This window comes from Phalacrocorax carbo, chromosome 9, assembly GCF_963921805.1.
Source record: "Phalacrocorax carbo chromosome 9, bPhaCar2.1, whole genome shotgun sequence".
NCBI lineage: Eukaryota > Metazoa > Chordata > Aves > Suliformes > Phalacrocoracidae > Phalacrocorax > Phalacrocorax carbo.
The window spans coordinates 8,512,460-8,540,326 of NC_087521.1; the positions used below are offsets into that span (position 1 = coordinate 8,512,460).

A 27,867-nucleotide genomic window follows, 5' to 3' on the forward strand; every position below is an offset into this window, starting at 1 on the left:
GGAGTTATAAACTGCTCTCTTCAACTACCTAATGGATATGTACAGAGAAGATGATGGTAGATGCTTCCTGGATGTGCATGGTGATAGCACAAGAGGTAAGGAATGCAAATTCACTATATAGTAACAAATGTGAGGGGGTGGTGATGTTACTGGTTTGGTTTTTTTACAGTAAAAGCAATCACAGAACAGGCTGCCTGGAGAGATTCTAGTATCTCTTTTTTGCAAAGGTATTCAGAACTCAGCTGGGCAACACTGTGTAACCTGGTCTAAGCTGGTCCTGCTTTGAGTAGCAAGATGGACCAGAGAGATAATCTCCTGAGGTCCCTTCAAACCTAAGTAGTTCTGCGAATCTGGGGTTAGTTCTAAAATGGGCATTCCACTGTCTGTTTGACTATCAATATATAACTCCATGAAAGCCTATAATTCAGAGAGGGGGAAAAAGATTCTGCCTTTCACAAAGATGATTGGTTAGAGCATTTGGTCAAAACCAAAACTGAAATGCAGCTGTCTCTCTAATGTGAGTGCCTTAATCACTAAGCTAGACAGTCATGCTAGCTCATCTCTCTTGCTCAGATGAATATACGCAATCAAATGAGCAAGTTTCAACATAATGACTGAGAGCATCCTTTCCTCAGTAGCACTTCCAGTCATTTGGCCAGTCTTCTTAGAATCTAGAGGTGCTCATCAGATCCCTGTAGGCAGAGACATAAAAGTGGAACCCAAATAAGCCTTGTTTCTTGAATGAGCATCGTAAATATGAACTGTGAAGTAAAAGAAATACTTTTTTTTTCTTGTCATACTTCTTGTTTTCATAGAAGTGCTGTGATCAAGGAGTGGTTTAAAAATGGGGATTCTACGCTTGTGTGCGTTGATGTGCTCTCGGGCATCTTAGAATTAAGTAGCAATGCCATAAAGAAGGTTGTGCTAGAGACTTATGGGAATTTTTTGCTTTAGCTTTAGTACTTTACTGCCTAGGGTGCATATTTTTATGAAGCTCAGTCTAAGGTATCTGTCCCTCCTCTGTAGTTCATGGAGAATCATAGGTTGATTTTTTTTTTTTGAAGTCTTGCTATTTGTGTCAGCCTTGAGTATTTTACAGGCTAAACTGGACAAAGAAAAATTCAAAGATGGCAGTAAAAGACATCTTAAATTAAAAAGTTGCATGTGTAGAATAAATCTTTTATGTCCAATTTTTTTAGAAGAAAGGTTGAAAAAAGGCAAGCAGGAGTGAGTTCAGGAATGAACTCGGAAGGCAGGGATTTGAAGGATAGAATGTTTTTAAGTGGTACTATGAGGGGTTACTGTGCCCTCCTGGAGGTACCTTCAGACTCTTTGGCAGTGCCTTAGCAGAATAAGTGCAGTATCTTACATGGTAAATGTCATTGGTGGCTTGCTCAAAGATAAAATTATTATTAGTGTGGGCAAAAAACCCTTTCTCATCAGTGCGAAATTAGTGAGCAAGTGTATTGGTGGATGAGAGGGAGCAATGAAATGGGATTTAGCAGAGAATGACACGTATTGGGTCAGGAGGAAGACAACAATAACAAGTTGATGGCTCTGATTTTTTTGCAGCTATATTTTGAATGAATTGAAAAGATCCCCAGAATAGTAGTAGTGAGTCAATGATGAAAATTATTCTTATTGTAAATGTAAAGAGCAAGTGGAGAAAAAGCACTGCAGTGAAGCCAGAACTTTTTTTTGAGTGGATTTTATTTTTAATACTTTTCATTTGGGAAGGGCACTCTATCAAGAGATTACCATTGAAGGCATTTAGCTTGTGTTATAGCAGTGAATTTTCAAGATGGGGAAAAGGGTGAGATGCTGCAGTGGGAGATTGTAGCAAAGGTAGTCAGAAACATGAATACCTGTTAGTATTTTTCTCTCAAAGTTTTATAATATTACCTTTTAATACAGATATAAAAGCCTATGCACACTCATCTTGTTTATCAACAGAGTAGATGTACCTAAAGTGTATATGCTAAAAGCAGATTAATATTGTTTTCCTCATTCTATATTTTGTGTTTTGGCAACATTTTCTATTTGAGAATTTTTTGCTAATTTCAAAATTGACTTGTGTTTCACAATATTCATGTATTTATCCAGTCTACAAGTAATTGAGGAATTGAGGCAGATAGCCTGTAGCAGGATATTTATGGTTTATGTTTCATAGAGCTAAACAAAGCTGTGCTTATTATAAACTACAAAGATGTGTTTATACTTCGTAGTGCATAATTCTAAAATACAGTAGTCTCACCAGGTGTCACTACAGTGAAAAATTTGCCAGCATTTCAGCAATTAAATACTACTTCTGTTTTATGTTTTGAGTTACCTTAGCCCTGAGGTAGGCATAGAGATTGTTAGTTCGGGCTAGGTCTGCTACTTTACAGTTTGGGGCGGGGGGGAGATTGAGTTGAGACATCACTGTTCTTCATGACAGTAAGAGCAGTTGTATCTTTAGGGAGTTGGGATGCTGTTCTACTTTTGTTTTTGTGATCCAAAGTACAGAAATGGAAAGATCCAGACATTTCGTCCCTACACAAAAGATCATTGATATTATGTATTTTTTCTATTTAGAAAGATCAAGATCTGCTGTTGAAATATTTTGAAAAGGGGAACAACGCTTAATACTAAATAGTGGCCAAACTTTGCAGTGCTAAGACTGTTCTTTGGTATGCTGCTAAGACTGTGTCTACAGCTGGCAGACAGTAAACAACTCTGCTTGTGAGATTTTTTTTTTTCTTTAATAAGGTTTCATTTAAAGCAAGGAAGGTGGACTGGCATCCCTCATTTTATTGCTGAAATTAAGGAAACTTTCAAGGGCAAGATAAGCAGATGACCCACTCATACCTTATAGAAGGATTTATTTTTAAAAATGCTTATACTGATTTTTGGTTACATTTATTTTGCTGAGACTAAAGGATGAATAACCTAATTTCTTCTCATCCAGACCTTGCTGAAATCAGTGGAAATCTTGACGCTAATTTCTACACGATGCTTTAGTTGTGATGTTGATATTTAACAGGCTTTTCTAAACCACCTTGAAGGGTCCTGTCTGTCCAGAGAGCTGCCTTAACCAGTCCCAAGCAGTATGTACATATTTAAGGGAAATAATTGTATTTCCTGGAGATTAGAAGCTAAACATAAATTCAGGGACGTACGGCAGCTGAAAGCACAGAAGGCTCCATCTTTCCACCCCTCTGCCCCCCAGGTTAACTCCTACATAGAGTACTCCTGTCGTCACCCAAGTGCAATATATCCCTTCGACTCAAGTGCTCCTGTATGTTTGGGGACAGGTATGATTGAATGCATATGGGCTTGATTCTTTTTGTTTCTGGCTGAGGCTACAAAACCTGTTCTGTTGCGTTCTTTCCCTTAATGAAGGAAACAGGATCTATATGGATCCCTGTAGCTTTATTGGCTTGTGTTAGCAGCTGATATGAGGAAGGATTATAGTCTCTGAAAGGAATTGACAGTCGTAAAAAGAAGTGTTAGGAAAGCCAGAAGAAAACAAAAACATTAGCCAGCAACTTACTGCTGAACTGGAAGCATTTGCAGTAATGTGTTTTAACAGCCTTTGAGGATTTAAAAAAAAGGCAAAAAAAAAAAAAAAAAAGCCTAACAACATAGTGAGAATGTATTTACAGCAAACATTTCTTGGCCTGGTTCCTCAGCTGTCATGGTTATGACTGTGCGGCGATGGCTGCTGTGGGAACAGACTATGGGAGTGTTTTCTTTGCTCTGCTTCCAGTAGTCTCATCTCTCGCACAGATTACACAGGTATGCATGTGTCTGCCCTCCTTTGCATACAGCAAAACATGCAAAACATGCAATTGTTTTGCTGAGTTTGTTGACTAGACTGGAAGAAATGGCAGAGAGCTCATGGTGTCTCAAAATGGCTGTGCTGGGGTTAGGACTGTTTCCCCCCTGCCGTTTGCTCTCTTTTGCCTCCCCCGCCCCCTTTTTCCCCTTGAGCTTTTAAAGGAAACTGTTTTGAGATTTAAGGTTTCTCTGCAACAAAGTTCAAACTTTGTGCCTAAATGGCATCCAGCTTCATTCATGGAAAGAGGTGACGATTTAAGCATATTTGTGTTTGCTAATCAGGAATACTGGTGGCAGAGGAACTAGGAAAAGTAAAGGCACTATTTGTTTTCTTTTCTAAATGAAGCTTCCGTTATTTACGTGAGGCTTTTCAAAAAATGGTAGACCTCTAACGCCACTCTTCTACTTTCTCTATTCTTTTCCACTAACAAAGGAGTCTCTTTCTAGCTGCTGTAGGTTGGATGCAAAAAGGGACATGGGTATTGCTGTGCAGAGCATTGCAGTGCCGAAGAGGTAGGTGCCCTGTTTGCAGGAATGGAAAGTTAAACTAAAGCCTGGGTTGGAGCCACTGCCTGCCTGGGATGGTGGGAATACCTCGCCGTCATTCCCAGTGGTACTATCTGAGGGGTTACTGTGCCCTCCTGGAGGTACCTTCAGACTCTTTGGCAGTGCCTTAGCAGAATAGGTGCAGTATCTTAGAGTGCTGAAGTTCAGAGCTTGGTGGCAAATAAGTGGAAATTAATGGTGTAAGTCAAAGTTGGTAGGTTTACCATCTGGAAATGAATAATACTGAAGATGTTGAGCAGGAGGGCTATTATGAAAAGCCTGTGGGATATGTCTCAATTTATGTCTCTGTCCTGGATTTCAACACTGAATTGTAGCCTGTATCAGATAGTTCTGTGAGGCCCAGATTTAGCGCCAAAATATAATATCTTCTGTTAGGTGCCGAGACCTTTATTTCAGTTTAACTTGACAGGCTTATTCTCTGTTCATAATAACAGCCTGGGAAGTTTCAATAACCGTTCAGCCAGGACACGGGAGCTGCAAATTCAGTTACTTTCTCAGTTTAGCATTTCAGCCTTTATTTCCTGTTACCCAGGAGAGTGCCCTGAAATCACATACAGCAGTCAAAACCTTCTGCTCTACAGCCAGGGGTGCAAGATTCCTGGCGCCAGGACTGGATGTATGAAGGGGGAGCGTGGCCCACGCTATGCAGGAAATTCAGTTAATCTGAAGTTTCAGCTTTCTGAGTTAATACCTCAGCTACTGGCCTTTTAGTGTCCTGGATGCTTCTGTGGCTTGACTGTACAGTGGCCCAGGTAAATGCCACCTGCCTGAGAAATTGAAACTCCCGTCTCCCAATTCTCTCATATGTCTAATTATGGTATTAAACAGCTGCAATTATAACAGCAGAACCACAAGCTTTGCTTTGTTTTTAATGGCCATGAGTGTTCAGCTTTGTGCGGATTCAGTGTTATTGCCGGCAGGTGCATTTAGAGCATGCCTGCTAGATTGGGCCTGTAAGACTTGCTCCGTTCTCACAAATCTTGTCTAATTAATGGATCCCAAATGGGCTTCTGGTTGAAACTTGGTGCTCAGTGGAGATTTTGGTATTTCCCTTCCTGAGCAGTCAAGGTCTTAGGAGGATTTTTAGGGTTGCTTCTGAATGTGTAGGAGGAGCTCACCAAAGCTGCTTTTTTAGGCTTTTAAAATTTTTCAGCATTTCTTTTTCATCTTTTTCATCAAAACAGAAGTGGAACCTCCCCACCCCTGAATATCGATACATTGTTTAGCATTACACACTGATTTTTACATAGTAAATAAACTGTGAATATAACTATATAAACATATTTTAAAAATTAATATTGAATATATGCTAAACTGATTGCAGAGGTTTTTTTAATGGTCCAACTTGCGTTCCGACTGTTAGAAGCTGACAGACTGATCCTTCACTCACAGCATCCTTCCATATCTCTTTTGCTCCCAGAAAATAACTGCAGATATCTAAGCATAGCAGCAGTTTTTGTACCAGTATTCTTTGTAGAAAGTGATTATTTCTCACATACCAAGTGATTGACACAAATGTAAAGTAATTGTGCTTAAGGTACCAGAGATTACTGTCTGTGGTGTGGCTTGTTTTGTTTTGTTCCCCCCACTACCAAAGAAAAAAACCCCAGTTCTCTGTACTGCTTATGAAGCTGCGATAGATGTTTCTCCTCTTACAATGTTCTGCTCCATCAACAGTATCTTTTAAAAGAAGGAATATGTTCTCCCAGCAGAGTGATGCCTTTGAAATACAGATCTTCTAGTATGCAGCTAAAGTGGGTGCCCATTTTAAGTACTCTTTCTGCTAGATGTAAACAGGTTTTTTCTGTATAACGAACATGAAGTAAGAATTGGAGCTAAGTAAAAATCCAGCAAATGAAAAGCAAATGAAAATATGAAGAATGTCCCTTGCTTGGCAGTAATCACTGAGTATCCCTGGAATTCATGTTATCAACATCTTCAGCAAATTATTTTAATTAGTTTTAGAATATGAGTAACCCTTTTAATTTATTGTTGCGGATTCATAACGGAGGGCACTGGTGAATGCAAAAGCATGGTTCTGCAGGCACAGCAATTATTTTGGCATTCTCTGTGATGGTTTCATGGATTATCTATTGTCTAATTCATAGTAAATGCTCTTATTACTCTAGAAATAAGACCTTCAGCACATCTTTAAATTGTAGGAATGTTGTGTGCAACTGCAAAATGTGTACAATTTAAAATTGTATTTCTTTTTACATCTTGTCTGTGTCTTTAATGCACTTTCTGTGTTCGACTTTTTGTAAGGACAACCTATATGCAATTGTTCTTGCTCCTTTCTGACCTAAAGGCAGTTCTTCTTACAGTTCCTAGCCAGCTTCACAGTTACAGTCCCATGCTCAAGAATCCCTGTGAGTCTGTGATCTGCTCTGCTTGCTCTTGCACGTGTTCTTACTTATACTCTTTGTCACAGTCTCTCATCCTCTTGGATCTTCCTGTGGGATTGAAAGGTTCTATATTTTGTGAAGCCTTGTTGTGACTTCTTGTTTCGTTTTGGGTGTATTGATTGTTGTGCTCCGATGTAATTCAAGCAGACTCTCCAGTGTTTTCATTAGCAAGGGTAGACTATTTTGAATGCAGGGACTGGGGAGGATATGCTTGTGAATTTTAAGTACAGAAAGTTTGGAGGATGGAATTTGGTCTATATTTGTGAAAAACAAGTTATTTTAAAAAATAAAATAACATTTCATTATTGAAAATCGATGTTTCACCTCAAGGCTACTTACTCCGAGATCTGATAACATCTCACCAGACAAAAAACCAATTCCTATGTTGAGACTTACTGTCTTTTGGCCTCAGTTCAGCGGTCTACATCTAATTGTTTCTATTCCAGTTTTTGAATTGCACAGTTTATGGTAATATTGGAGGGTTTTCTTCAGTGGCATCTTAAGTGACCTGAAATAACATCTGTCATGTTATTTACTTCTATAATCGTTTTTTCTGACGGCCTTAGATTATCCTCTGTAGAAGTTCCATCTTCTGTACAAAAAAGCATTGTACACTGTACTTAAAGTTAATTTTCTGACCTTTTTAATCTAATGATTTTTAAGCACTAATTTAAAATCAGTGTCTCAGTGATGGGCATGAAATTATGCCTATGTTAGTCTGTTAGTACCCCAATAAGGAATTTATTAATTTTCTCATTGTACCAGAATATGAACTAAAGTTTAAGGAAGTTAACTGACTTGTGAAGAGAATTAGGGACATTGCTGTCCATTGCATAGCTTAAGCATTCAGTCTAAAACTATGTGTCGGCTTTTAACATCACTACAGAAATATTGGCTAAAATACTTACAGGGGGTGGGGTTAGTAAGCTCCTCCCTTTTGGTATTTGCTGCCAACACTTGTAATATTTCCTTCTGTTGTTATTGTAGGGAAAATCTGAATCAGACGGCATATATAAATTGTATGAGCTTAAATTGGGTCCTGATAATACTGCCTTAAAAATGTGTTGTTGACTTTGGATTTGATAGCTCAACAATGCTGATGCCTTTGTGTATTAGTAGGGAGAGCTCAAAGAGAATTTATAGTTTAGATGATGTGCTTAGTGTAGCTGCATGAATCTGGTAATTAGTTTAATTAGATGATGTGATGCTAGCCCGCTTTCTTCTGATTTGTTTACATTTATATTAGTTTACTTTTGTGCTTAATTTTATTCCTAAAAGGCATAAGAATAGAAACTTGCCTAGTTCCATATTTCTTTTCCAGTCATCATTATTCAGCAGCTGAACTACAGTTTTGTATCATAGAACAGGAAAAAAGGATGGTGCCTTTCTGAAGAAAAGTTTCTGCAAATTACGTGGTGCAGAATGTTTATGGGTCAAGGGTAGAGAGCAGCACATCAACGGTCAATCTCAAGACTATGTAATAAAACTTTGCTTATCAAAGTGTCATCTTCTAGAGAACAAGTGCTTTGAGTCCATGAGAAATGGGAATCTAAGCTCACGAAGGCTCTTTGTAGTAACAACTCGAACCTAGTGGAAGTCTTTTATACGCAATAGTGCTGATACTGTCTCCATCAGTCATGCTGGGGATGCACAGGAGTATTCCTTCTCAGTTTTCCGCCAAGACTGTCCTTGGACTCTTGTGGCCATGCCAGGCTGCCCCACAGCTGTGTGCCGTCTTCCCTTCAGGCTGACATGGCATTGACTGGGCTTTCGGAAGTTCAGCAGGAGCGCGGTGTTGAGTGCTTCTGTCAGTCTCCTGGAACGCCCCATAGGGAATACGACTGTTGTCATCTGGGAGTATTTTAGTTTTGTAGGTTATATAGGTGACAGAAACTTCAGGCTACTGCATTTGCCTTCAGTTCTTAACGTTATTAAAAGCCATCAGGGAGGAGGAGGCCAGTTTCTCTTTTGGTGGTTGAGTTGAACAGGACTCTGGCTTCCTAGGCACTAATTTCTAAAAATTACTCTTAGTCTATACGGAGAAAGAATAGGAGAATTTCTCTCTGTTTATGGAAGTCTTTGAAGCAAACTGTTCTTATGCTTCACCTCAATTTCTCTCTGAATTTGGCAGAACAGGCTGCTCAGAAATATCCTAGAGGGAATTTGAACCATTGCAGTGCATCTGTTTTTCATGGTGTTAGATTGCAAGTCTTCGAGATTGGTTAAGCATCAGAGGACAGGTCAAAGGGGCAGTCATCTTTGTTCAGAAAGTGTCAAGTTGTATTAAGCACTGTGGAATATCCTGCTATGGAATAAGTAGTTATTTCACTACCAGAGAGGAAATTTCCACAGGGACTAAAAATCTTCTGTTTTACATCTGGGGAATGTCTCCTTTCTTTACCAAATATTTGTGAGAGTAAATAAAAATATTTTTTATTAAAATGCCATGTTTCATTATACTATTCCTAAATTATCTGTTTTCTTACATCATGAAACTTCTGCGTGTTCCCATTGTCTGTGTATGTTTAAGCAGAATCTTTAATTTTCAAGGAAATATTTTTAAATATTTGTTTTATCTTGCACTAACAGATGTATATATATGTGAACAGTTATATACATTTACATACTCAGTTAACAGACTTTCTTACCTTTATTTTTTTTCAACTGTTTGCCTGTAAAAACTGATCTGTGTATACCACACAGTAGGTTGGGGGGGGGGGGGGGGGATAGGCAGGAGTGGACCTTGAGCTGCCTGCATTGTAGCTTTTAGTACTTTTCTGATACTGGTGTTCAGAGCCTGGCTGGCTGCTGCCAAGTCTGCACCTGCACTGCTGCTTGATTGAAACTCTGCATGTATTCCTCTTAATAAGAACAAATAAATAATATCTACTGTTATTTACCAAACACCAGGATTACTTCAAAACCACAAGTAGCAATCTCTCTTCTGTGCTAATATTCTGTCATTTCTGCCTTATGCACAGAGGATGCTCAGGCTTCATTCCTCAGCAGAAATGCCATCTATATCTCTACGCTTTACATTGGGTTTAACTTGCTATTTGGAACCCTTACTCAAAATGCATATCTAGTATTTTGATTATTAATTGTCACATAAACAGAGTGATTGATTGAAGTATTTAAGATAGAAGCATTCATGGTGTTTCTGAGCAAGGGAAAATCCACAGAAGCACATGGTACTTAATTACATTGCTTAACAATAAACGTCAAGTCAAACCTTTTTAAAAAAAGATGAATGCTATACTTAAGAGAAGTGCAATCACATTTTTATGAAATGTTTTACACACTCTATGTTAGGGACAAAGATCTTAACATGCAAAAGTACTGACAGATAGCAGATGCAACGAGGCAGGTTTTTGTATCTGCAGTCCACTTATTGCTTGCAAAGGGAACTCATTTAATATAATGATCTGTTAATCTGAGCTCATTTACTTGTATGCAACCATATTTGCATACAGACACTTCTTAGAACTCATTGAGAACATAAGGACTGGTGGTCCTGATTTAGTAAATTGTGGCATATAAACAGGATTTGCATTCAAATTAGTGTTTTGTATCACAGCTTGATTATACGTCCCATTTTAATAATGTTTAGTGAATGGCAATAGTAGATTTCAGAAAGCCACTCCTCTGTTTATATGTTCCCATTCTAAATTTAATTAAAAATGTCTCTCCTCCCTTTTTTCCCTCCTTTGCTGAAATTTAGTAACAGACCTTGAATTTCTTCTCCCATCAAATAACGTTTATGCTTCTATAACAGATCATTATACCTTCCAAATTATGTACATTGATAAAAGACCGTCATACTGCTGTGGGAGGGTAGTGGAGGAGCAACTGAACTCCACAGTGTTCATCATCTACTGCTTGCACAGAGTAGAAGATAAGTCTACAGAGAAATGGGATGAGGTGCAGAGTTCCCCAGCCTAAGTCTGAGGAAGTCCCTGGGTCCAGAGGATACTGTTCACTACTGGGTAAAAACACTAGCTCAGTTCTTTTCAGCAATTATAGCTGAATTATGGTGTCATTGTGGTGCAGCTCTCCATTCTCACCCTGAATTACAAATAAAAAAGAGAATAAAATTTTGCAGATAACGATTTGACTGCATCCAAAATAAAAACCAAGGTTACTTTAATGAGGAGCAGTTTTCCAATCTAGTTTCCCATCTGACTTGCACCCATTCAGTGCCACAGCAGTGGCATAACTCAGAGGTGTGTGTAGGGTAGTTTCGCATATACGCAATACTTCCACACCTAGGCATTGTCACTATCGCCTTTTCTGAACCAGTGTGACAAAGCCTGTCTTCTGGCCTACTCTGCGCAGCAGTAACACATCTGTTCCCCTGCTGCTGGCATGGTGCAGCTTCTCCATTTTTCTGTGCTCAGATTTATAAGTATTATAATGGAGCACAATTAATTTGATAAAGACAGCTAATTTCTTTTTTTAATCTGTGAATTTGAAGAAAATATATGAAATAAGATGGTTTCAGTGCCATAAATTAAGTGTTCTAATCTAATTGCACTATGTGTTAACAGAGTATTCCTGTTGCCTAGCAATGAGGTTTACCTTGAGAGTTACCATGTGCCTAAGATTCCATTATTACCTTCTGTTTTCAGAGGTCTGTAACTTTAATAAAAATCATTGCTCATAGAACAATCCAGAAAGTGCATGTTGAAAATTCTTTTTGTTGTTACGGAGTCGCTTACTAAGGAAGCTTGAGGGAGAAAGGTCTGATTTCTGTACCCTTTCTCCCCTTCTACTCTACGGGGTAAGTTTTGAAAGTAACTTCTCAAGCAACAATTGTTTTGTCTGTTTTAAAAGCAGTAAGCTATTTATAAAAGTGTACTTTAAAGGTAAACATGGAGATGTTTTTACCAAGGCAGCTTCTGCTTAGAAGAGCAGCAAGTGCTTTGTGCTTCCCCACAAAACTGAATGCCAAGGTAAGGGTTTGAGCACTGGCCTTTGAGGTCGTCTCCGTTAGTGTTCCACATAGTAGAATAGGTCTAGATGTTTTCTTTAGGGAACTGTAATGCTTTCTAGGTAGGAGACTTGAAGTTGAGCATGTAGAGAAAAGGGCTAAAAGCTAGTCAATATCCAAGTTTTTTCAAGAACCAAGTGTTTTTGACAGATAAAGTGATTGGAAACTGCATCAAAATGACACTAGTGCTATAATACTCATACACGTCTTTCTGGACTGCCTCTTGCTGCAAGGCAGAAAGCAAAAAACCAGTTGATTCATAGTTTCTGTAGAAGTGTTTAAGGAAGGAAGCTATGATCACTGGACTTGCAAATTTGGACTTAACAAAAGATGCCAGGATCAGCCTTTATAAAGGCGTGGGGGGGGGAAGGTATTTTGAGTTAAACCTTTTTAAAAAGTAAAGCCCTCTATACCTTAGTGTTTCAAAAGGGTTGTGATTGTTATGAAAGATTTGGGTTTGCAAATTGAGATTTAGGCACTTAACTCTTTGTAGAGGATATGTGTGTTTAGTTGTGAATCTTTAAGGAACTTGACTTTACTCATGTTGTAAACTACTGCTATTTTTTATAATGTCTGTAATTTCAATTTGTCACCTTTGTAATGGCTAATTTTTAATTAAGAAATATAGAAATCTAAACTTTATGCCTTCAAGTGAGCAATGTAATTTTCACTGGAAAAGGAGGCATTCATCAGCCCTGGCATTTATATATATATATATATTTTTTTTAACAGGAAAAAAAAAAAACTTTATAACTAAACAAGATTAAGAAAAAGTAATCCCCAGATTTTTATAGATAAATGGGCTTCTCTACCCTATGCTTATGTTTCACTACAGCGTTTTTCGCACATGTGTGTAATTTTTCTTTGGGGTTTTGTAGTCTCAATATGATTGTGAATTCTAATTACTTTTAGAAATCTGCTAGGTATATGTCATTTTTGTTGATGAAATATGGATATTATAATATGGATGATATAGATATCATAAATCAATATTAAATGTCGAAAAGTGCAGTGTTTGCTGTGCTTAATGTAAGTAGTATTTCCTGTTTAGCTAGACTGTCTTAGGCACCATTGAGTGCTTCTGCAGCATTTGTAGAGAAAATGAGGAAATGGAGGTGTGCCCGAGAGTCCCTAATTTAGATGTTTAAAGTTAGAGTTTGCAACTAACCTTGCCCAACGCCCATCTCTTACAAGTGCTCCAAAATCTTCCATCTTCATTAGTCTGCCTTGAAAAATCCCATTTCTCACTGGAGTTCTACATTGGGTTAGTGGTCTGGGATTTTACGTCTTCCTGAGATGGTCATCATCAGTACAAGAACTGAATGAAAATGCATGAGTGTTCCCCTGACAGGGTCTAACACTCCAGGACAATAACTGGGGGACTGGCAAAATGGAAATTGTTTTTGCTGTTAAAATGACTCTGAGGGAATGTGTAAAATAAAAAAGTAAAATCCTACTCTTATTTGGCATTTTACTGTATTAAAGCAGCTCATAGACTGTTATAGCTGTTGTGTGAATCAGAAATATACCATGTAATTGCATTATGTCTGTGTGGAGAGAAAAATGAGGGGGAGACATTCGTGGGTCTTTATTTTTAACGTGGTTATGATTTCTAAAGCTTCTGTACTGCAGAGACAAAAGACCTTGTATCTTGACTGCTGACTAGTAAGAGTGCAGTGGTACTAACCTGTGCCATGTTAGAACTGAATCAAGGATCTGCTGAAGCTTAGTTAAACCACTGGGAAATGTTTAGGCGAAGTATAGCTAGGCTTTACATTATATAGAGTGGACCTAGGGCCATTTCTGCTCTCATAAAGAGAATGTGTGTGGCAGCACACAGTGCTCTAGAGAGAGTTATTTGCCGCTCTTGAAAATGTGTCCTGGTAAAGAATGTAAATAATCACAGCATTCTCACATTTGACCTTAATATCTATTAATGGTCACTCTCATTTGATGCCTAGCAATCAGAAAACTGATTTTATTGTGTGATGTCATACGTATGTTATAAGTTTGGGTAATTATATCTGGTGATTTTCATTTAACAAATCAGTCGGGTTTTTTTCCTAGAAAAAATTCAGTACCGATAGGTCTCCATTTACTAATAACTTTGCAACAACAACAAAAAAAGGAAAAACTTTCAAAGAAGTGATAAGAAGCAAGCAAAATTGGCTTTAAATTAACAGAAACAATTCCTAGCCTGAATTTTAGCTAACGTTTGCTTCTAAGCTGTAGTTGAGCCGCTGCAAAGTAAAAGTCTTTAATTAAGTTGTTGCTACTTTTTTATGGGGAAAGAATTCAATAAGGATTATGCTTATAAAGCTACCAAAGTTACGCTCATAGTTTTGAGTGATCAGCAGAGATTGTATCTCTTAGAAAAAGAATGTCTTGATCAAGTACTGAAAGTGTGACTAAAAGGGCATCTCAGTATCTTTCTCCTGAAGTGTCCTTTGTTCACTTATTTTACACTGTTTTGTTGCAGTCCTTGTTTCCTATAAAGTGCCTTAAATAAAAACATTGCAAACCTCCAACATACATTCTTATTGTCATCTTCTAGGTTGACTGGGGTCAACTGGACTATTTAGTAATTGACATGCCACCTGGGACTGGAGATGTACAGCTGTCAGTCTCACAGAATATTCCAATTGCAGGTACAAGTATTGCTTGGCTTTTTCAGAGACCTGAAGTTAGTTAAGTCTGGTAGCTTTAGAAAAATCTTATTTTCAAGTGCCAGTCAAAAATTCTTTTAATTGTCTTTCTAAGAAACTAAGAAAATGTTCTGTCAGTAGTGTGGTGATAAAAATACCATCAGTGATTTTTAATATGTTAGCATTACGATTGCATTAGTTCTTTTAAGCTAAGTTTTGAAAAGACTGAGAAGTCATGTATAGCAGTACTCTGGAAGGAAGGGCAGTCACGCCAAAAACTGGTAAGGTTAGCAGTAGAAAATATTATCTTTGTCTGCAGTTTTCTTTGTCTACTACTGCATAGTAAAACTAATACAATAAAAGTTTGTCTTCATGATTACTTTTTAATTAGAAGCTGGCAATGCTGTTAATATGCAACATTTATTCAGCTAAACTGTGCAGCACTGTAATGCACTAATGCATTCTTTTTCCTCTCATGTTATCAATTTGACAAATCAATCCTGAGATATGCAGGCTGCCCTCTAATCTCATTGATTTTAGCAGGAGTTAGAAATGCTGCTTCTGAAGGGGTGCTGAGCATCTCATGAGATCTGTAATGTTTTTTTACCTGTCTGACGTACTTCCACAGAAGCAGTTGTCAGTAGCCAACATAAATGTTAGGAACTCAGTGGTAAAAGAGACAATGCAATCCTTATGGTCCAGGAATAATTTAATAACTGCTGTGGCTCTTCACCAGGAGGGTATTGCAGTGCTGGAACATGTTACCCAAAGAGTCTGTGGGATCTCCACCCTTGGCAGTTGTCCAGATTGTATTAGGCAGAGCCCTATCTGGCCCTCTCTAGTGTTGCCAGTAGATGAGCTCCAGAGACCTTTTCCAACCAGAAATTCCATGATTGAATTATTAAGTAATCGGTGGGACTGCTTGCTCCACTTCTTGGTGATATTGTGGAAATATGTTGGTACAAAACCAAAATGGTAGCCTCTTTTACTGCTCTCATTCTTTTCAGAGTACAGACTGGCTCATGTGCACAGGCAGGTCCTGGTTCCCTCTGACGCTCCTTTACCTCTGCAATTTGGCGGCAGTAATGCACTGAACTGAAGACACTAAATATTAAATTTGTGGAACTGTGTCATTTGCATGCTCTTACCAGGCTGCCTGATAAGTTTAACAAATAAAGAATAATTTATCTTGAAAAGTTCATATAATTGGACAGGATAAAAGAGTTAGCTACAGGTATAGATAGAAAGACTGGTGTGCCTTATAGATGTGCCCACATATGAAAGCACTAGAGCTAATGGATTTTGGGACATACACCCTGGTTTCACTGCAAAACCTTCACCGTTGTTACAGCACAATGAAGTCTACAGGAATGAAAGGAGCCCTTTAACAGTCAGGTAGCATCTTATCTTTTCCTTAACACAGTCGTGCCAGCTGCAATCGTACATGATAGCCCCAGTTACCCTTACATCTACAAGCCAACATTTTTGACAAATAGCTAAATTTAGCGTTAAGGCTGTGTGGTGGTATCTCATAATCTTCCATGCTGTCAACTTTAGAAAAACTTGAATCTTTTGGCATATAAAACTCAAATGGTAGAGAACATGCTAACTCATCCGTAACACTACTGCCCCAAATTGTTAATAACCACAGGAGATTCTCTCTGCTGTATGTGATTGTGTTGAGTGGTGGAAGGGAGCACATCAACGGAGTTGTGATGAAGCATTTAATGAATTTTTCCCATAAGAAGTAGAAGAGGAGGCTTCTAGTGCCTTAGCTTATCTGTGACCTGGAACATATGATGAAAAGCAGACTATGATTCAGACCTCTTTTCTTAAATACAGTGCTTAGTAGGTTGTATGTGTGAGTAGCAAAACAGGAGGGCCTTTTACTCCCTGGGTTTTAAGTAATGAAGTGAAGCATGACAGTGGCACGGAAGTTTTTGCAAAGGTAGAATTTCACATTAGGTCTTATATGTAAGGGCAACAAAATTATGAAATTAAAGAGGTGTGGATTCATCTTTGTGGATTATGTTGTTTGTTTTTTTTTAAAGTGTGGTGGGTATAGATTATTCCTGTTAACTACAGTGCATCTAAATGTCCTAGTTTAACACAGGAAAGGTCATTAAGACTCCTGAACTTCAAGATATTTTTTGTGCCCTTTTATCACAGAATTCTACACTGTCTTCAGAAGTGTGAGTGGTTGTGGTGTTGGTGCACTGGGTCCTCTGGGACAGAGAGGTGATGGAGGAAAGTACTTCAATCCTGCGTTTCTGCTAAGTATTACTGAGGTCTCTTTATGGAAGGTCACAAGATCTTTGGAACTGATACAGCACATCAGTAAACAGAAGCCTTAATTTAACTTTTTTCATGATACATCTTTCTAGAATGTAACAGATGTTAACAAAAGCAAAGCAAGTAAATAAAAAAAGCTGGATTTTCTTGCTAAGGACAGCAATGTCCTCATTCTTGTGTGGGTGTAACAAAGTGAAGAATTAAGAGTGAATAATTTTTATTCAGTATTTTAATTAGTTTTCCATCTGACTGTCAGAAACCTGTGGCTCTCATACCTGTTGAATCAGGTTTTGAGGCAAGCCAAAGTAGGTAAGATGTTGATTTAAAAAAAGAACAGGTTAAAAACAACAAACAGTGCAGATTTTGTTGATATGCCATAAAAGGGGATAAACTCTTACCCATGTCTCTCTTCAAACTGTTCACTATGGCTTGCTGGTTTTTTTTGGTTTTGTTTTGTTTTTCAAATTCCTAGCTGAAGACAGCATTTTGATTTGAAATCTGAAATGACTTCACAATGTTACCACAGTGGCTCAGTTCAGCTTATTACTTTGTCAACCCTAATTTCATAAAATTAGGAGTGATAGCATCACTTCACATTTGTCTCTCCCATTAGTTGGCTTTGTTGAGCATGTTGAGGTCAACTCTTGCAGTTTAAAAAAATAAGTGTATTGTGCTTTTGATGAAGACAAGTGCAGCAGACAAGGAGTGATAAGATTTGTAATTCTGTGTTCTTACTGGATCAGTGAATTTTAGAGTTTTATAAAGAATTCTTCTGTTGTGTATTGTGGGTTTTTTTTCTTTCTCCTTTGAAGGGCTTCTTTTTGTGTATTTCAACTTGAACTGAGCTTTCTTTTACTCTTGTTACTTGGTTTCTAGTTGACAGTCCATGGCCTTGTTTATCATGCTTTTATTTTCTTCAACCTTGTTCATTTCAAGGGTATGGAAGATAGTGTTACAAATATTGATGATGATGTCTTTGGAGCAGTCTACAGAATTCTGCTTTTTTTGTGGGCTCCATCTTCATTTGCAATTCATGTTTCTAAGCTGTGTGTTGCCTGTTTTTTTTACAGAAAGTATTTGGTGTTGTGCAATTTTGTTCCCTTTCCAGTTTCTTCTTTCTTTTTCCTTTGAGGATGCCTTGGACAGTCATGGTATTTGTGGCATAATTTCTCTTTTTCCTCAGAGACAGCATATATATCTTGGTTAAGTACATTTAGAAGTGCATTATGTAGTTCGCATGAAAGTTGTACTTTGATTTGCATGCATGCATATGTGAGATACCGTATTTGCATTACGGTTTCTTCGTTATTTATCCATGGCTTCCTAGGGGAAGACATTGTACAAAATTTTTATTCTGTCTCTAAATAATTTTACAGAACCTGCACACATTTTTGCCAGCCACTTACAGATTTTTCTGTGAGTGTGAGAAAGAGCATTAGTAAATGTGTTGTGTTTGGGGTGGGTTGCCCAGATCGGGCATGAAAAACTGTAGCATTGCAACACCTGACAATGAGAGGAACAGGATGTGTGAAATGGTATTGGGTTTTAATTTTAGAAGACTTTTTTTTTTTGTCCTGCATCATAGGTACCATAATTTTCTTGAGTCACAAAGAGATTAGAGCAATAACTAATGGGTAAAAGCAACACAACAAAATATGTCTTATAATTCTGGTTGTTATTGAAGAGAATATCAGCCTCACACAGCTTCAGCTGAATTGACAGTTTTGTGTGGGTACTTGTCCTTCTTTAAAAGAAGATTAAAAAGGAAACTACTGTGACTTTCATTTTTTATGTTATTATTCTTACTTGCCCGACAAGGAGACGCATCTTATTTAGCGTTATTATTCTTCAATCATTTTTAAACATTTCCCACGTTGCAGTCATTCTTTAACAAAATAGTAGATGAGAAATAATATGATAGTTTGAAAACATGATATATATTTTGTTTTACCACCATGCCTTCCTTCAGGTGCAAGTCTGCTTTCTAAATAGAAATTCAGAGTCAGTCTGGAGAAAAAGGCTTTGTTTATGGTCTGTTGTTACTTAATTTGTATTTTCTTTACTCCTACTTTGTTCTTGTGTTTCATCTTTTGTATGAGATGTCCAGAAGTGGATTCTTTATCATGTGTTGAACATGCATGCTTGGGAAAGTTTGGAGTGTCCTTACACGTTTTCCAGCTTTTAAAACGTAGGGAGTTTCAGATGACATTATGATGTTTGATGTTAAGATATAGTGTAAACTAATGACATTATGAAGAACAAGGCTTGTGATTCTTTTGCATTACGTAGTTGCTAAATTGAGAAATCTAAGTGTATTTGTTTGATTGTTTAGATAAAGGAGCCATAAATCAAATTAATAAGTAATATCAGAGATGGAGGATTAACCTCCTTAAACACTGGGAGAGAAGTTTACCATTCTCTCCCTTTAGGGGGTGACGGCGGCGTGGGCAGCAGCAAGGGCATCTCTGTGCAAGAGGCAGTCCCAGGGCCCTGCTGGCACAGGTGTTTCTTCCTTGTGGAGAAGCTGCATTGTGGGGGCTGACCATTAAATAAATTAGGCTGTCTACTGCCCTTTCTTTATTAATGTTAAAGTGAAGTCTGCGTTAGTGAAGTATGACAGCTTGACCGCTCTAGAGACTGATATTCTGTCTCAGTTAACCTGGAGTCAGTTCTGTCAATACTGTAATTGTTTCATTTGCTAAACTTTGTCATATCACTCTTTTCTTGGGATATCGAGATACCATGGCAGTGAAAACCATTAGAAACATACATCTGTCCAGGGAGAAGCAGACTAAGACAACCAAATCATTTCACATCTTATTGAACAATCTTTTAATAATTATAGTAGTGAGCATTGGACTGAAGCGTGTTTATACAGGAGACCTAAAGGTAAAAGGCTTTGTGTTTTATTTCAGTGCTTTTAATTTTCCCACCTTTTGGAAGTAACTTTTTTTTTCCCCCCAAGCAAGGCAGGTAGTATTGTAGTCTTATAATAATGAGCTCTGAAAGGCTGTTAATAAGAATCAGAAAAGACAATTAGTCAAGATAAGCAACGTGAAAGCAATGTGAATGCAGTTTTATGTTTTTCTCAAGTTCTACAAAAGTAGAAGCATTGCCATTGCTAGTCATACAGGGAATGACTTTTGTCACCTTTTAGATTTAAAATCAACATAGTGCAGAGTTCCTACCATCTTTTTATTGCCTTATCCTATAAATGGTAAAAGTTTTCCCAATGGTTGCATCTTTCAGCAATAGATTTTAATTATTTCCTGAATGCCTTTTGCAGGTAAGGCTAAAATATTTACCCAAGGAGTTTTTGATACTTCAAATATGAATTTTCAAAGAATTGTAATGCATAAGGTTTCTTTTGATGGCAGTGTTTTGATAGGTAAAAATAAAAACAAAAAGCATATTTCTGTCTTTACTGATTAAATGTTAGAAGTCTTATTTCTATTCAAATATGTACACTGAAGATGAAAGAGCGGAGGGATGCCACTAATTTGAAGACACTTGGCACTTCTAAATTCTGAGCAAAATGTGACATACCAGACTGGTGTGAATCACCCTACATAATCATATTTATGTCAGTGTCACACAGACCAGGGCAGTGTGTGGGACTTAAAGGACCGGATCCTGCCTCAACATCTGATAATGTACAAGAATGGGAAGTTCTAGGTGATGAGTAGACTGTCTGTTTAGAAAATAGCATTAAAAATAGCAAAAAAGATAATTTAAAATCAGATTTCTAAAAAGAAAACACTGTTGATGTTTTAAAAACTTGTGCCTGAAATAGCATGAAAAGGAATTGTGATTTGTGATATAGAGGTGTCTTTAAATTAAATGAGATTGCAAGCTGAGTAGGTATTGCACGGTTCTCTTGTTTTTTCTGAAGAAAAATGATCAAAACCCCCCCAGTGCCGCAGTACAAGTTGCACGTAGCATACAGTTAAAGATTAGAGGTGTATCTGTATTCTGTTATTGCTCTTTGTGTCTGTTTGCCCCTTGTTGAATATCTCTTACTTTGATGCAAATCATAGTTGTAAGGCATCTGATCGTCTTTCCTTTTAGTTTAACAATAATATACAATGTTTTTCTCCATTTCTGAGCTTGCTTTCTTCTTTTATGGAGGAGGTACATCATTAGTTTGTACAGTAAATTTTTGAAGGTATTTTATGGAAGCCATCTGGGTAATAGTAAATTTTACTTGATCTATTTTTGAATGGCAAATATTTTTAATACCAGATTTTTATGTATATGAACTCTTTCTTTCATGCTGTATTTTGATATTTTAAATAACTGCAGGAAAGGAAAGGCACATAGGTTTAGATAGATTAAAAACCAACCAAACAAAAAAACCTTAGTCACACCAGTGGGTATTTTAAAATAGTTCTTTCTGTTCATCCAAATACAATTTGTATGCTGAAATAGTTTGCTTCTGTTGCCAGAAAAAATGTAGTTGACAAATGCAAATCATCATCAGGGTTATCTTTGCTTTGGACACTCCTGGTACTTCATTATGAAGTGTCAGACCCAGTAGACTCTGCAAACTTAATTTAGAGACCAAAATACAGTATGAACTTACACATTAATGCCTCACACTCTTTCAATATAAATTTAAATTTAACTCTTGGCTCAAGGAGATTGATTTAACTCACATTTCCTGTCCAAGCTGAAGTGATAGTATATTCAGTGCAAGTTCTTTAAATTTTATCATTCTTGAAAAATAGTTTCCAGGTATTGGGGATAAAAAGCTGTGAAGTATGGAGGCTTTGAAAACTGAGGTTCTCTGAGGTCTGGCAATAGTGACTAAGTGTATGTTAAGTACTAGATTAGCTGCAATTGCCTCAGATTTTTTTAGACCAATTATTCTGAACATGAAGAATAAACGAGCGTAGTGTTCAGCTGACAATTGCAAAAGATGAGAGAAATCCATATGAATAATGGTACTGCATGCTCTTTTCTAGCCATTTCTTCTGAAAAATTAAATGTTTAAATCTGCCCCTTACCACACCCAATTTGGGGGGGGGGGGGGGAGGGGGAAGTAAAAAACGTAATGGTTTCTGGAGGTGATTGAAGTATTCTCAGTGTTGTCTTTTTTGTGGAGTAGAATCACTCTTCTACCTAGTTCCGCTCTCATTAAAAAAAAGCATATTCGTTTGTCAAAAGAGACTATTTTGGACGTTGCTCTTGCCTGGTACAATGCTCATTATAGTCTGGACGTGATTGTCAAATGCCCTTGAAAGCAGGGTGTGGAATGGAGTAGAGCAGTAAGATCCTAATTTGGATAGCTAAGGAAAAATGGAAAGTGGCAGAGTCCCTGTGAGGGAGTAGCTTTTTATTTTATGCCTATACTTTGCAAATAATGCTTGTTCACAGATGTTATTACAAATGTTTTAGGTGTTTTTCCTTTGCTAAATAAATACTGCATCATTAATTGCATTACTGTGACATATGTGTTCAGTTTACCATGACCAAACCCAAACATTTTAACACAGCAAGAGTTGTCTTTTCACATCTTTCTCCATGTGATCTAGTGTGAAATGGATGTTGTAGTATTTAATGATCAGTTAGATGAGGGCAGTTTAACTTCAGGGTGACAGCTTTATCCAGCTTGTGATATTCCTCTGCTCAGTGGCTTCACTGGCAGTTCCTCTTGCCAGGAGGAAGAAGCTGGCTCTAAGATTTATGTTCTCTTCTCATGTGGGCAAAGCAGTAGTGCCCCGGTCTCTAATTACCCGCTAGTTCGTGGGCAGAACAGGATGTGTGGCTGTTGGAAACGTACACTGTTTGAGCAGTTGTTCAAAGACTCCTCTGAGAAGAAGGTAGTGAGCTGGCTGGAGGTGTGACACAGCCGGGATCCAGCCTTTGGGGCAGTTCTGAGCTATATTATGAGTCTCAAGTAAGGATCCCTTAAGGGAAAATCACACTAATGATCCTTTTAAGTTGCTAGTTGTAATGAGATGTCACACACAAAAGCTAAAGGAACTTCTTTATGAGGTTTATCCAAGGAGATGGAGATTTTTTAATGTTAATGTATCTGTAATCATCACCAGCTGAAGTTCTAGCAGAGACAGAAGTCTTCATTCTTGCAAGACCTTGTTCTGCCTCTTGAAGTGCAAACTGTATCTGTAATTGCAGGGACCTTTACCTGTGAAGTAACAAGAAATTTACCAGAAGGTGAGAACAACTCTGAAGAGATCCATAGTAGAGAAGATTCAGATTCACCAGGCTATTTATAACTTGAAAGTCTTGCCTGGAAGTTAGGAATTGATGCAGTGGGAAAGGTAGAAAAAGCTACACAAAGTGTATGAGTGATGTGGTCAGATCAGGCCATCCACAGCTGCACTGAGGTCTGAATGTGGCTCCTTGCAAGAGCGTTCAATGCCTGGCAGTCAGCAGAGGCAATTATTAGAAAAATGAAGTATATCTTTCTGTGTCTTTATCCTCCAGAACTCTGTTAGTCTTTCTGGTCAGTTACACTTCACTCCACAGGTTTGGGGGTGGCTTTATTTGCTAAGCTGTTAAGGATCAGGGTGATGTGAGACAGTCTAGTAAGTGTGTGTAGGGGTCCTTAATCATCTGTCAGGATGAAATGCATGCAGCCTGGTTCTGAAGTCTGCCTTTGAAGACACTGGAGGGGAAAAGGAATGTTAGAGATCCTTTTCAACCTAAGGTAGACATTCTGAACTGCTGCTTATCAGCTGCTTTTTTAGACCTGCCTGTTTTTTGCTTGGGAGCAAATTGAGTATAGCTAAGGCTTGGAGAGATTCCACCTTATACCTTGTAAGCCAGAGCATCTAATGCAACCTTAGTGATGCAGTGAATGTAGGTGATATTTTCCATACACAGAAATTACAGGCGGTTTCAGTGCTTGTAATTTCCTGAACACCAGTCCACCAGAAGGGTGAGTACTAATGTGCTGCATAGGCACACCTTTCTTCTACTGATGATTAAGAACCTGGGATTGAAAAAGAAAGGCAAACATCAGTGTTATGGGCTACCGTTGGTTCTGTCTCTATATTATGCATGCTGAGGATTAAAAATATGGTTAGCATAGTTTTTACTAATGCACCACACATCGGCGTTTTGTCATCTGAAGTACGGTGAAGTTACAAAGATAAATGGAATGCATGAATAAGTAGATATGTCAGTTAAGCCTAAATGTGCTCAACTTAGATATCCTTAGTATGCTCAAGGCACATAAATTATTATTCTGCACACAACTGCAAACATAGAATTTGTAGTACGTTTTAATGTGCAATGTGATAGCATTATAGTTCCTGCAACTCCTCTGTTCAATTTGTCAGTGTTAGTTTGCCCATTCAGACAGAGGCTTGTGTAAACACTGCATGTATTACTTTAAGAGACGTGCTGTGTGCATGAATTCAGTCATATATCATTACTTTATTGATCAAAATAACTCTTTACTGTTTGATATTCCTGTTAACCATGTAGAGCCAAGATAGTAAAGCAGGTGCGGGCTGTGTTCTTCCTTGCTCATCATTTGCATCACTTTCTGAATTAAACATATGTAAACTTATTCAGGGAGGGGAGCACCATGGAAAATCTCATTTGCCATATTCGGTTGCTAATGGAGGAAATAATGTGCTAATAATTTAAATTCTGGAACTTCAGGTTGGGTTTGCTGGACTAGCAGTTGTACCAAAGAAAGAGAAAAGATACTTATTTTAAAGGGCGTTGGTATAATTCAGTACAAGCTGGCTGTAAATAAATTTTCTCTGTAATCCCGCTCAGAGTGAAAAGGAAAATAGGAGACAAACATCTATTACACCCTCAGCAGCAGCTTCCTGAGCAGATTGGCTTTCATTCTGTGGAATAAGCCATGCAAGTTGTCCACAAGCATAATTTTAAGTCATGTGTTTCAGAAGCCGGAGGGTTTTCTACAGGCAGTTGGTGTCTGTGGCAGCCTAAACTCTACAATGTGCCATTGGGTCTTTCTGGCGTTTTAGCTTTTCCCTTTGGATGAGGTTCTGTAGCAACATAATTTGTTAGTCAAAAACATCTCTTGGATAAGATGCTTGTGGTTCTAGTGGGTGTTTTTGTTGTGCATAGCCTCTGTCCTTCATGCCATGCCAATTATTAGATTCTTGAAAAAAATTAATAATGGACGAGAAAATGTAGACTTGTTTTGTTGGCTGCATATTAGCTTGTACCTGAAGATCCAGGGAATGCTGAGCCAGCACCTACAGAGAAGAGCATGAACAAAAGTGTGAAGCAACTAACATAAGTGTGTACATAAGAGACACAAACTTCCAATTTTGTGTGAACAGAAAGCAGTAATAAGCATTTTGTCCAAGTATTGAAGATCTTTATTTTATAAATATGCAGAAAACTTGAGGACACTGAGCCTAAATTACTTATTTGTGGACTGTGCTTTTAGGGAAGGGTGTATTAATTTTGTGGAATTAGCCCTACTTTTCAATGTCAGCTGTAAAGCGTAACTCTACATTTCAGTGAAACCAGGAGCTAAGGTGGCTTGGATGTAACTGAAAGGCTTCCACCTTATTCTTTGCAATGCCATGGGAAGCAGGTCGGCTCAGGAAAAATAGCAAATTCTTCAGATGCCAGAGTTTTAGTGAACAATAGAGAAATTGTGTTTGCTTAGTACATCGCATACGCCATTCAGTTTTTGGACTTGTGTCTAATATTATGTAAGGCAGAGATCGGCAGCTTTTCAGGGGTGAGGTGCCAGATTGTATTTTTCTTTCACAAATTAGAGGTTAGGAGCGCTGGTTGAAAACATTCGAACATTCTGTCAGGCGGTGTTTGGAAACGGCTGGCTGTCAGGCAGGCAAGATGCCAGCCTGCAGCCGGCGTGGGGCCGTTTGTGAGGGGCAGGCCTCCCTGAACCAGCACTGCCAGAGCCGGGAGTGCTCCCGGGACGCCAAGGCTCACGGTGCTCCGGCCCGTGCCAGTGATGCCAGTGTTGTGTGCCTCTGGAAATCTGCCCACCTCTTCCTTTGCCGTGTACGCCAAGGTTTGGGAACTGCAGGCCTGGTAGGAAACTCTGTCCCGTGTATCTAAAGTTGTCTGTTGTAATTGCTATTAGTGTGAAGTTTGACATAAATTTGTGTGAGGTTGGCTTAACGTGGTTCTCCAGAGATGTTTTTGTGTCAGGTACTTTAGAGACCAGATGGTCACAGTGAAATCAGAGCTAATCAGCTGACCAGTGATGTCCTCTTTTACATTGCATTTTTCTAAAACAGGTTTGAGTGTGAGCAGATTCTTGATGCAAGTTTCAAAGAAATAATATTTGAAACCCCTGAGCATATGCAAAAAGATGCTCTTTGTGAAGTGATGTGGAATATTATAAAGTCTATATTGGTTTTGCAGATTGTATTAATTAAGTAGTAACACAGGGTAGTATAGGATAGTAACCTGTAGGCTTCCTTTAGAATATAACCTTTGACAAAGAGTTCTAGCTGTTTTATACGTTTAATAACTCCTGGAAGTACTAATTATCAGGTAACCTGGAGCCATGTCTGAACAGTGAGCAAAACTATACTTTTTCAAACCTAGTGCAAGTGTGCATAAGTTGGCCTCTTATTTTGTGGTATCATTCATAGAAATGCACTGGTGTTGCATCTAGTGTAACGTTTCAAGATTGTGCTTGTCAACACTTGTATCGGAAGGTGTAGCAGGTTCAGAAAGCAGAATCCTGATTACAGGCAACTGCCTTTTGATTTTAGGGAAAGGCTTATTGTTACATCAGAAACTTTCAAATGTAATTATGGCATGGGACAGTTACTGTGTAGGTATTCCCAGAGTACCACCTCTGCGACCTGTCAGCACGTTGTCTTCTTCCATGGTCATATGGCGGCTAGATCAGTTTTCTTGTTTAGAAAATATACATTGTCTCTGCATAGAAAAACTTACCATGAAAATATCGAAATAATTTCTATCACTCCATATAATATCTCAGTGTTATTGGTCATTGCATAATAAAAAAACTAGCATAATTTTCTTCCTTAAATTAAAAGAAAAAAGCATATAAATGTGTGACTACTTTGAATTTAGTGCATGTGCTAAATAGTCAAAATATTTAAGTGTAGTTAATAATACACGTTTTAATGGCATTTCATCTTTACTTTTCCCAGGAGCTGTGATCATCTCCACTCCACAAGACGTGGCTTTATTAGATGCACGCAAAGGAGCTGAAATGTTTCGAAAAGTCCATGTACCTGTAAGCCTTTACCTTAAAAATACCAGTAGATTGTTTTTCCAAAACGTAAAAAAAATTCCATACACTGCAGTAGGAACAAACCATTCAAGAATTACTTGAATTTCATAAATTCTTCTTTAAAAAAAAAGGATTAGAATTGATCTTATCTCTGTATCAGGTGGTTTTTTTAATGGAAAGGAAAGAATTTTCTCAGGCCAAGGTTGCAATAGTACTTAATTTCTTTGAAATCAGTTTGTATAATCACCTGGAATGGATCAGACTGCGAAACAGAGTATCTTACAAAGTAATGTGTGCTTTCCAATTGCACTGTCTTCCTATGCTCATTATGTGTCCTCTCCAGCACTGTCTGTGTTGGAGCTTAAAATTGAATTTCTTTAAATGTGGAAAAATCGTGTATTGGTACATTTTAAGAAGGAAATTTAAGTTTCTGGAGAGATACATGCGAACCTACTAGTCACTTTGGCATTTGAAGGGCTCCGTGACTGTCGCACCACGTAGAAAGCTGTCTATATCACTCTGTATTTCATGAGGTTTATAGCTTACATGGTAGCTTGCTTGTTTGGGAAATGCAAAATTTTAAAATATGCACAATATTCATGTGGATTGGGAGAAAATATTGAACAAGGTGACATCTTTGACTCGGTATTTTTTGTGTGCTACAAGTTGCTAAGTAACTGAATGTTGTACTCTACAGTATGTTCATGAAGAGGTGGTTCATTTTTCATTTGAAATGTGCAGTTGGTGAAAAAATATAAACTGAAATGCTTCCTTATATTAAACAGTAAAGAGAAAAAGCCATTTACTGTAGTTTAAAAAAGGTGTTTTCATGCTTACCTGTGTGAAGATCACTTCTACCCTTTATTAAGAAAGGAAATTTCTTTCATAGCTAGTGCTTTGTTAGTTTAAAAAATGTAACAGAAACCTTGAAGTGACTGCTTTCCCTTT

General features: G+C 37.9%; 1 protein-coding gene across 9 annotated transcripts in view; it reads left to right on the top strand.

The window, feature by feature from the left end:
- NUBPL (NUBP iron-sulfur cluster assembly factor, mitochondrial) overlaps positions 1-27,867 on the top strand; it is an 87,923-nt gene that overhangs the window by 39,933 nt on the left and 20,123 nt on the right. For all 9 annotated transcript variants that reach the window (XM_064460217.1, XM_064460219.1, XM_064460218.1 and 6 more), the window contains 2 exons: positions 14,336-14,429; positions 26,837-26,922. In XM_064460217.1, the coding sequence (XP_064316287.1) occupies positions 14,336-14,429; positions 26,837-26,922 (180 nt within the window). The remainder of the gene's footprint in view (positions 1-14,335; positions 14,430-26,836; positions 26,923-27,867) is intronic.